Here is an 11,382-nt window from a genome sequence, read left to right as displayed (position 1 = left end):
AGGCATTTAAATCATTTAAAAAAAATGCTAATTCTTTTGACAATACTCAAAATACCCCTTTCATAATTTTTCTCATCCCTTCCCCTTCTCTCTTCCCTCTCTCTCCCTCAACACATTCCTCCCAACTCCCTCTCTAGAAAAAAAATTCATTGGTAAGATAAAATATCATAGAAATCAATGTAACGACAAATATTCCTCACTTAGGACACTAAAATACTACATTTCAAACAGATATGGGCATGATTTTTGAGTTTTTATTGCGATTTTTTTCAGATATGAAACTTTGAAATCTGCAGAAAATTGACGTGGTTCGATGGTGCTCGATGCCTACTTGATGGGGCCTTCAAAATCAATATTTTCATGAAAAAATCGATGTTGCTCGATGGTGGTTCGATGGTGTTCGATGCAATTCTTGCAAGATACGTAATTTTTCACTCGAGTGTCTGTTTGGGATGATTTTTTTTTTTTTTTTTTTTGGTATTTTTTCAAGATCTACACGTTTGAGATGTGTATATACACATTTGGGAAATGTAAATCTTGAAAAAAAATGACAAATGCAAAACATACCTCATGTTCAAGTTATGTTTTGGTATGTTTTCAAGTTCTAAACTTTGAGAATGTGTATGTGAACATCTAAAACGTGTAGATCTAAAAATAATACCCAAAATAAAAAAAAATCATCCCAAACGGACACCCGAGTGAAAAATTATGTCTCTTACAAGAATTACATCCAACCACCATCGAGCAACCATCGAACCACTATCGAGAAATCTCGAATTTTTCATGAAAATATTGATTTTGAAGGCCCCATCGAGCTGGTATCAAGCACCATCGAGCAACAATCGAGCAAAGTCAATTTTCTACATATTTCAGAGTTTCAAATCTGAAAAATAACTCAAAAATCATGCCTAACTCGATGGTTGCTCGATGGTATTCGATGCTACCTCGATGGGGCCTTCAAAATCAATATTTTCATGAAAAATTCAAGGTTTCTCGATGGTGGTTCGATGAAATTTTTGAAAGAGACATAATTTTTCACTCGGGTGTCCGTTTGGGATGATTTTTTTTATTTTGGGTAATTTTGTGAGATCTACATGTTTTAGATGTTCACATACACATTTTCAAAGTTTAGAATTTGAAAACATACCAAAACATATCTTGAACATGAGGTATGTTTTGCATTTGTCATTTTTTTTCAAGATTTACATTTCTCAAATGTGTATATACACATCTCAAACGTGTAGATCTTGAAAAAATACAAAAAAAAAAAATATCACCCAAAACAGACACTCTAGTGAAAAATTACGTATCTTGCAAGAATTGCATCGAACACCATTAAACATCCATCGAACCGCCATCGAGCAACATCGATTTTTTCATGAAAATCTTGATTTTGAAGGCTCCATCGAGCTAACATCGAGCACCATTGAACCACGTCGATTTTCTGCAGATTTCAAAGTTTCAGATCTGAAAAAAATCGCAAAAAAAAAACTCAAAAATCTTGCACAGATCTGTTCGAAATGCAGTATTTTAGTGTCTTAAGTAAGGCATACTTGCTATTATATTGAATTCTCTTATATTTTACCTTACCTATGATTTTTTTTTCTAGAGAAAGAGTTGAGAGGAATGGGTTGAGGGAGAGAGAGAGGGAAAAGAGAAGAGTAAGTTGATGGAAAAATTATGAGATGTGTATTTTGGGTAATGTCAAAAAGATTTGGCATTTTTTTGAAATGATTAAAAATGCTACTATTTTTTTGATTTAGAACTTCTCATTAAGCATAAAAACTCAAATTTCCCAAAAATTTTAGTATTTTCTTGAAAAAATAATAGTATAGGGCTTGATTTACAAATACAATATTATAGATTTGAAAATTATGTGGGGACGGGCCATAAAAATAACGGTTAAGCATTTTCAACTCTAAAAAACACTAGGCCGAAAATTGAAAAACGCAAACCCCTATAATTTTTCTTTCCACCGCCTCCTAGTTCTCATCTTCTTCTTCTTCACAGCTCCTCTCGTTCTCTCCCACCTCTTCGCCTTTGCTCATTATTCATTGCTCGCTCTAGACTCACAGCCTGTCAACTCTCCGGAGATGCCGCTTACTTGGGCCTTAAAACTGTCGAAGAAGGCGGAAGTTTGATCCATCTTCCTGGTGGCTTCCGAAGAGAGATATCCCTCCACAAATCTAAACTTTACTTGTAAGTCTTGCTTCTTCTGACTATAATGTTTTTTGGGTTTTCTTTGATTATGGTGTACAAAGACTGTTTATGGGTTGATTTTGAATCAAATTAAAAAGGTTTACTTGATTCTTGTAAAGGGTAAAATCTGAAGGAGAAAAAGTAGTAAGGGAGTATTTGGCTCTGGTTTGATTGAAGTCATATATATTTATACAAATATAGACATTCAAAATTAACATACAATAAATATATTATTTGAGCGTTTAATCTGTGTGTTAATGTTACGACAAGAACTAATTAAAATTTTATGGTACTCATTTGCTCACACACAAAAAAAAAGAGTTTTATGGTACTCATTTATGAAAATAAATTAAAATTTTCATCCATTTAAAAGATAATACATAATTTTGTAAGTATCTCCTTTATATTGAGTATTTGGAGTTTTGAGCCCAGGGTACCCAAGTTTCCCGCCCTTCTGGTATTTGAAATCCCATCGTAGTAAACATGGCGACCAGATCCGAGAAGATGAGATCAGATACTGAAAGACAGTGGGGCCAATATCCAAAGCGAAGTTGGTCATTGCAAGACTTTGAGATCGGAAAACCACTCGGCAAAGGAAAATTCGGCCGAGTTTATCTCGCCCGAGAAACCAAGGTACTCAAATAAAAATCTTTTTTTTCATTTTTTATTTTATTTTTAATTTTATAAATTTGTTTAAAAAAATGGTGGAGCAGAGCAAATACATAGTAGCATTGAAGATTATATTCAAGGAGCAAATGGAGAAACACTCGATGCACCATCAACTTAGGCGTGAGATGGAGATTCAGACCAGTCTTAGGCATCCCAACGTTCTTCGACTCTTCGGCTGGTTTCACGATTCTCAACGCATCTTCTTGATTCTTGAGTACGCTCATGGCGGCGAGCTCTATGGGGAGCTTCGGAAAAATGGTCATTTCTCTGAAAACCAAGCCGCCACGGTACTAAATTATTTCATGTTTTTTGTCTATTATATGCTTCTTTTTTCAAGATTAATGTTCATATATTTTTTTTACATTACTTATTCAATTATTATTTTTAGTATATTTTAAGCCTTGCACAAGCGCTGGCGTATTGTCATGAGAAGCATGTAATTCATAGAGATATAAAGCCAGAAAATTTGTTGCTTGACCATCAGGTATTGCCTACTCTCAGTTTCTGTGAACAACTGTTAATTTACTTGAATTTGTAATTTGGGCCTGTGCTTTTGCGTAATTGGTTTCAATTCAATGATCAAATACTCTAACTTTGCAGGGTCGGTTGAAAATTGCAGACTTTGGATGGTCTGTTCAGTCGAGTAGCAAGAGGCATACCATGTGTGGAACTTTGGATTACTTAGCACCAGAAATGGTGGAGAATAAAGCTCACGATTACGCTGTTGATAACTGGACTTTGGGTATTCTTTGTTACGAGTTTCTATATGGGGCACCTCCATTTGAGGCTGAAACTCAAAGAGATACATTCAGAAGGTAACACAAATAACTCGTTTACTTGTAAGTCCATTATCTGGGTAGTTAGTAATTAGTCATCATTTGGTCAAGTGTGGATTATAACAAGTTGGGCAATTGATGTTTTTTTTTCATTGCTTATGGAAACTACAGAATATTGAAAGTTGATTTGTGCTTCCCTCTGACACCTAATGTTTCTCAAGAAGCCAAAAATCTCATTAGCAGGGTGAGTTTGTGGACCTGGCTATGTTCTTTAATGGTGTCTGCGTTTGAAAGTGGTATCATTAATGGAATGTTTTGAGGTGTAATTTTATCCCATGAAATTTTTTGTTGCAGCTTCTAGTAAGAGAATCATCGAAGAGACTATCTCTGCGGAACATTCTGGAGCACCCTTGGATTATCAGGAATGCAGATCCCAGTGGCATCTGCAATAACTAGTATTTCTGCTCTTGGTGGATGTTCAAGAATTGACCAGAACTGGGTCACAGTTTCTGTTAATATTTTAGCCAAAAGGCAATGCAACTTCTTAACCACAATCGATGCTAGATTTTATGTGTCATAGTAGGTGGTCCTTGTATTCTTTTTCTTTTTCTTTCAAAGATCAATATTATGCCTTGTGAACTAATGTATTCAGAGATGACATACGATTTTATGTCAAATATTTTGTAACTACTGAGAGCAGACACTGAACTAATGTGAACTTTTACACGAAATCGTGAACAAAGAAACAAGTATGAAAAGAGCTTGGAACTTTTGGGACTTCTCTTGCTAAGATAGGAACAAAGGTATTTCCTCTCACCTCATTGTCTCCTAAGGGTTAAGAGTATTTCCATTCTAAGATCCTCTTTGACTGACTTTGGTGAGATCAACGACTAAATTAAGTTTGAATGTAGTGTTTTTGCCAAAAATAATGTAATACATACTCGTAGGACTGACAACCATATGGCTTACTGTCTTGCTAGACTAAGCCTTCTAGTATTTGGATTGAAGGTCATTCCCTTTGGGTTTCTCCAGCTTTTTATGCTGAGAATCCTGATCCATTGTAATTCTTCTCTTTTATTGAATTTACTTTTAAAAAAGAAATGAATAAACTACAGCATCCAACTGTGTAATCAGTGACCTGAGACGACAATTTGTCAATCAACAGATAAACTCAAGGGCTTACAATGAACCTTAGCTGAAAATCTCACATACCGATTACCGAGCTGCTCGAATGTAGAGAAAAGGAAAACCACATAAAATTTTAAATGGTTGTTTTCTCGGAGCTGCTCAGGGAATTCTTGATATCACTCAATGTGGAATGATGCCATTATCCTTTGATAAATGAAAATTTCACAAAATTCCACAACGGATAGGCCATCATTTGAAATGAATAATTATGAACAAATATATAATTGTATCCCAGTTGCATATACGAGGTGTCGTGGTGTAGTTGGTTATCACGTCAGTCTAACACACTGAAGGTCTCCGGTTCGAGTCCGGGCGACGCCAATGTAAATTATTTTCTACTTTTTTCACCACCCTAAAAAAAATCGCTGAATTTTCCCCCTTACACTGTAAAAGAGCATAGTGGTAAAGTTCCACACTAAACATGCAAAAAATGACCACGAATTAGATGGTTACTTGTATGACATATCTTTTTAAAGACGTGTACAAAGTTTTCCCAGATCAAGATCAAGATGACCTCTAGATATGCTAAAAGAAATTCAGTATTTTCTCACACTGCTTTGATAAAAGCTGGTATCAAAATGACTACAAAAACCCCAATTCCACCAAGGAAAAATCAGAGGCACCCTTTTTTTACATTTAATAATTCCACTAGAACACTCGTAGGCTGCATGAGTGGTACAAAAACAAAGTTTAGATGGATAAGCTTTCAAAGTCTTGGTGTGTCATCTTATGCAGGAAGCTTAGTAATTGTGTAAGCAGCAATGCTAGTATCGGAAATAGTTGTATCGCTGCTGGTGCTGGAATCGCTTTTCTCCCCAATGTTGGTCAGTTGAGGGCTTGCTTGAATGGATATAGAGAGCTTCGTATCTGGGCTCACAGGATCGACCCGGCAGGATATGGCCGTTGCTGGCAGACATGGAGCAGAATCTGTAGCAGCAGATGAAGCCGTGCAGGGGAGAGGTGGGAAAACCTTCACAAGCTTCTTGGCACCTCTATGCATATGGCGAGCACAATATTTCTGATCGGGTATAACATCCCTTCTGCATCTCCACTTCTTCCCATCTGTTCTCCTACACCTCCCTGGTTCAAGTTCTATGCCATTTCTATAGTCAGTGTATAAGCCATTGCGTCTTATGACTGAAAGAGTATAACAAATACAAAATATGAATGTCTAAAGTCACATGATCACATTAAAGGCGGGAAACATTTAATTAAAGGCTTTCAATCTCTTACAATGCTACCTTGAAGATGAAGAACACTTTTAGGAGAGAAACCCAATCCCTGTGATATATGCCGGCCAACATGTATGTTGTTATTGTTGCTTCTTCCGATTGTGCCAAAATACTTGTCACCAACATCATTCCCAGCATTCCCAACATTCTTGTTACTTTTAGTGATTGCAGCGGTGTTAGTGGTAGCGATACATGGAGCAATGACATTAGTAACCCGTTTCGTACTAAAGCTACTAGAGGGAGTAGTATTAGCATGGCTAACACTAGTGATATTTGAGGACAAGGTAGTCATAAGTTGAAGACCAACAGAAACTGGAATGTTTGAATTTGAATTCTGTAGCGATTGGCTAATTGATTTGTCAGGCATTTTGGTATTTGAAAGAGAAGTACCAATTTCAGCAACTTCCACAAGCTTTCTTGAACGTTGACGGCCTCTGTGCATGTGCTGCTCACAGTATTTCTGATCATGAACTACATTCTTACTGCATCTCCATTTCTTCCCATCAGTTCTTCTGCACCTCCCTGGTTCAGGATCCACCATGTTTTTGCAGTGAAACCCTTGTGGACTGAATCCTGTAACTGAACATAATCAATCAAAACAAATGAAAACAAATAAGAACTTCAATCAATAAGCCGAATTCGGTTTCAATTTTCAACATGAAAATTCTTTTTTAAGCCTTTCACACAGGACAAACACAAACGATTCTCATAAATAAGTTGTCTTTCCACGCCCAGAACAAATTGCAATATTTAAATTAATCTTTGCTGGAAGCAATATTTTGATTGATCTAGTACCTTATAATTCTATTTTCTGGTATTATATATAAAACACTTTCAGATGATTGAAATTAATATGCATAAACTAGAGCTATTAGAATTTCCAAAAGCATAAAAAAAACAAAGCAAAATACCACATTCCTGTACAAATTCAGAGAAAGGAGACATGGTTTGCTTAACAAACTTACACAATAGCATCTCAAAAACTCCAAACATGATACTCTAAAAAGCCCATAAAATACATGATTGTAATTTGTAAGGATACAAACTCAAACCCAGTTCTAATTTTTTACAACTACATTGTACATGCAAACTTTGAAGAACTCAAAACATATACATATTTATATAATTAAAAAAAGATAAATGATAAAAAAAGACTTACATGGATATGGGTTAAATATAGAAGTAGAAAGTGGAGGAAGCAGGGTCTTGGAAATGGGAGCAAGAAGGCGTAAAGGAATCGGGAGGCCGCTTACTAAATGGCTGTAAATGAGAGTTTGGTGTTTTAGCTGCAGCAATTGATCCCACGAGAAGCCACAATTTGACTCACGCTTGATCCACGGCTTCCCTCCATCTCCATGCATCACCACCGTCCATTCTTTCTCACTCCTCTTCCGCACCCGCAATACACCTCCATATAATTAAATACAAATCATACACACTTGCATATAATATCAGGACTCAAGACCCAACAAATATTCCAACAGACAAAAAGTTTACGGAAGAACATGAAAATTAAATGCAATTTAAAGAAGTATGATAAGTTCCCACAGCAAAAAAGAGGGATAAATGGAGAGAGAGAAAACCAGAGTGTGGAGAAGGGTTGGTTTGAAAGTCCATGATGAAAGTGGAGGAAAGAAGAGAGAGAATGATGAACCGGTCCAAAGATAATTACAGATTTTGTGTTTATGCGTGAGACAGAGGCAGTGAAAAAAAAAAAGCTGAAGAAAAGACTACGCAAACAGATCTGAAAACTCAGAGAGAGAGAGAGAAAGAGAGTGAGTGATTATAATGGACTCAAGACAGAGGCCTCTTAGGAAGAAAAAAGAGACCCGTTCCAAAAGCATTACTCCAACAAACCGCCCAGTACACAAATACAGATACAGATATATGTATACACTCCCTCTCTCTCTCTGTAACTCCATATTCATTTGCTTAGGTTGGAAACGGGGACAGAGGATTAAAGCGGAGTGTCAGTGTTTCTGACAAATATTTTACCACCTTTTTTCAGCCTCATTACGGTCACGGCCACAGCGTTCTTTTTCTATTATTTAAAGCGCGTGTAACACGCACTGATCGGTGGGGGTCCTGGGGGGATGACGATAACGCGCCTTCTGAAATGCTTTGCGGTGAGTTACATAAAGATGACTCACTCCAGTCCAGTCCAGTCTAATGACTGCTCTGGTTGTCTGCTTCTGCTTCTGACTCTGGCTGCCATTAGCTAGCTTAGCTGCACAACATATTTGCTTTCCGTTTCGGCATGCCATACAACACACAAGTGTCACGCAGTGGATGCCCAAACAATCTGTGTCACTGTCGTAGCTCAGGCCCATTTATCATTATTGGACTGGGCTGGGCTGGGCTGAAGAGGGATTTCAACTCCTAAAGGAAAGAGCGTTTATCGAGACACGGTCGATTTAGATGAAATAATAAAAAAAAAAAAGGAGATGAGAATATGAAATTTAAAAAAATATATATATAACATATATGTTGAAGTAAATTTGAGATTGTGGAATAGGATTGATTGGGGTGAAATATATGTAGAAATTTTATTTATATATTAAAAAAATTAAATCAAATCAAATCAAATCAAATTATTTTATAAATTTATTTTTGATATTTTTTGTTCTCTCCCATTTATATTTTTCTTAAAAATTATGTATACATAATTTTTTATTTTTTTTGCATTACATATTTTTTGCCTAAAAAATAAAGAAAACTGTGTTTCTAAAATTATTTTATTTTAATTTTTGATAATAGGGTGGAGTGCTTTATAAAAGTTTGAAATGACTACAAAGTTGTATTAGCTATAGACCTCCAAATGAATAAGGGTCTCAAATTGTTTACAAGTAGCATTATTTACGCATTATATTTAAAAAAATATATATTTTTATTGAAAGCCGCATAATATTATTTTAATTTGGACCTCCAATTTCTTACGACGAGCCTAGATTTCAATGTAATCTCTTGATTGATATTTTAAAAAAGTAATGATATGTGTATCCAAAATATACACCCAAATATTATACACAGTGATGTGATAATTTAGCTTAATTAATGACATTTATTAAAATTAGGATCCACTGTTTTAAAAAGCAGTGACACGTCACTGTGTGTAATATTTGAGTGCATATTATTTTGAATGTACGTATCATTACTCTATTTTCAAATTTATGAGATTGCCAATCTCATCTATTTTTAATTATATATTACTAATTTAGTATTTAAATTAGAAATAGTAAATAATTTTAATTTTCATCAATAGAATTCCTATAACAAATATATAATTAATTTTTTTATTTTTAATTGAATTAAATAAGTAAATGAGAATATTGATCATTTTGACTTCAAATATAGTAATTCAAGAAATCAGCTTACATTAACTGCGATTTATTAATTATATTGACTTTTACTCTAATTATTGTCCTATCTAATAACAAACTAATCTAATTTCATACAAGTAAACACTTGGATGTAAGAAAATGAAGAATATTCATAGACTGGGTTCCATTTTAGATGGTGGTACGTGGGATATATATGCACCACATAAATTTCAAATCGCACCATAATGTAATATGGTGTGGGATGCTCGGTTTACACCTAAAGCAAAATAATTAAAAATAAGTTAAAATAATAATTAACAAAATATATACACTCATTTAAAATCTTATACACATGCATTGATTTGAAATCAAGAGATTATCATAAACAAAATATAAATTCATGGTGAACAAAATAAAAAATAGATTTTTTGGAGAAGAAAGTACTCAAACTTAATATAACACTAATTTCATCTATCTCCGTTAGTTACACTCCGTTAACTACTAAGATAAATACGGTAAAAATACCCCATGTTTGGCATTTGCATGCGGTATGGACTCAATCTTTTTTTTTTTAGAGAAAAGTACACAAACTTAGTAAAATAGTAATTTCGTCTATCTCCATCACTTACACTCCATTAGTTGCTGATTGAACCAACACATATGGGGTAATTGGGTTGCTTTTGAATTTTGATGAGAATTTTTATTTGGGAAGAAATATTGTTCTAATTTTTATTTTTTAAATTAATTTATATATTTTTGTATATTTTTCATTTGAATATATACTTTTTAATGTATGGTACGGAGATAGGAGCTCCCATCCTACAGACATTTTTTAATAAATTTTTTATTTAAAATTAATTAAATGATGCTTTAAAAATATTTATGAGCTGGACCAATCACGAAGTGACACGTGTTGATCATGTCAGTAGCTAACAGAGTGTAACTGACGAAAATGGACGAAATTACTATTTTGCTAAGTTTTGGTACTTTCCTTGCAAAAAAATAAGATTGGGTACATGCCACATACAAACATCAAACATTGGGTACTTTTGTCGTATTTACCCCAACAACTAACAGAATGTAACTAACGGAGAATGACGAAATTACTATTTTACTAAGTTTGGGTACTTTTCCTGCGAAAAAAAAAATTGGGTCCATGCCGCGTACAAACTTTAAACATTGGGTACTTTTGACGCATTTACCCCTTATATATAACTTACAACTCAAAAATCAATACAATATTAAAATATAAGCTAGACATTTTTAATGCACATTTACAAAACAAAATAGTAACAATAAAGTATATACTAAGAAATATATAATTTTGCAATAATTAAATTGATATTTTTCTAATTGTTTACCGAGATTTTCGGAAACTAAACTAATAAATATTAGCTAAGACTAATGATATGGAATTTAGGAGATTAACACAGGATTTTTACGTGGTTGGGGCGTTAATGAGCCTTAGTCCACGAGTCAGTTGTATTAGAGCTTGGAAAGTCTTTTACAATTGAATTTCTCTCTATGTTTTGAAAGAGTAACTGTATACAAGTCGAAGAGAGGGTCCCTTTTCCAGTGCTCTATCACCTGTATTTATAGGCTCATAGGAACACTGAGTCTGGGTCGGGTATGACCCGGGCCCATCAAAGATGTGGATACTCTTGGCTTCTCTGGCGGAAGCCCAATACAAAAGATAAAAATACATAGGCCCAAGAATAATTAAGGCCCAATGGGGCGGCCCAAGAACTATATTTCGCCCGAAAAAATGGTGCTTTTGGTCTGGGTACTCCGAGTTACGAGGCAGATTCAGGGGACAAAGCCAGTCAGTGTACTTGGCAGCGCAGGTCTGAAACAGCAGTGTGCAATCCCGAGGTGGCCTTTTCTGCAGGTGAAAAGTGGGGACAACACCCACGCGTCGTGGGGCGGCTTCAGGGTCACGGATGCTTTTCCTTGCCAACGGGAGGACTTGATCCGGGTTCGCTTACCTCGGCCCCTCTT

At 35.0% G+C, this 11,382-nt stretch overlaps 2 protein-coding genes and 1 non-coding gene across 4 annotated transcripts; 2 read left to right on the top strand and 1 right to left on the bottom strand.

Annotated features, from left to right (window-relative positions):
* Window positions 1-1,924: 1,924 nt before the first annotated feature.
* On the top strand, window positions 1,925-4,419 carry LOC133796872 (serine/threonine-protein kinase Aurora-3). Its single transcript, XM_062234560.1, has 7 exons — window positions 1,925-2,199; window positions 2,632-2,832; window positions 2,913-3,155; window positions 3,257-3,352; window positions 3,469-3,683; window positions 3,816-3,888; window positions 3,999-4,419. Exons 2-7 carry the CDS (start codon window positions 2,683-2,685, stop codon window positions 4,098-4,100), a joined length of 879 nt encoding a protein of 292 aa, XP_062090544.1. The 5' UTR covers window positions 1,925-2,199; window positions 2,632-2,682; the 3' UTR covers window positions 4,101-4,419.
* A 660-nt stretch (window positions 4,420-5,079) lies between these two features.
* TRNAV-AAC (transfer RNA valine (anticodon AAC)) lies at window positions 5,080-5,153 on the top strand. The gene has a single exon. It is a non-coding gene; the product is annotated as a tRNA-Val (tRNA).
* Window positions 5,154-5,263: 110 nt separating this feature from the next.
* On the bottom strand, window positions 5,264-8,309 carry LOC133796871 (growth-regulating factor 9). 2 transcript variants are annotated; one of them, XM_062234559.1, is made up of 4 exons: window positions 7,648-8,309; window positions 7,224-7,472; window positions 6,074-6,643; window positions 5,264-5,924 (listed from the first exon to the last, which is right to left on the bottom strand). In XM_062234559.1, exons 1-4 carry the CDS (start codon window positions 7,679-7,681, stop codon window positions 5,560-5,562), a joined length of 1,218 nt encoding a protein of 405 aa, XP_062090543.1. In that variant the 5' UTR covers window positions 7,682-8,309; the 3' UTR covers window positions 5,264-5,559. The 2 variants fall into 2 exon arrangements, with proteins under 2 accessions (XP_062090543.1, XP_062090542.1); XM_062234558.1 differs by having other exon boundaries at window positions 5,264-5,969; window positions 7,648-8,306.
* Between the last annotated feature and the right edge of the window lie 3,073 nt (window positions 8,310-11,382).

The sequence above is a fragment of the Humulus lupulus genome, chromosome 8, assembly GCF_963169125.1.
Source record: "Humulus lupulus chromosome 8, drHumLupu1.1, whole genome shotgun sequence".
NCBI lineage: Eukaryota > Viridiplantae > Streptophyta > Magnoliopsida > Rosales > Cannabaceae > Humulus > Humulus lupulus.
Note: the sequence above shows the minus strand (reverse complement) of the source record. Positions and strands in the feature narration are given on the sequence as shown.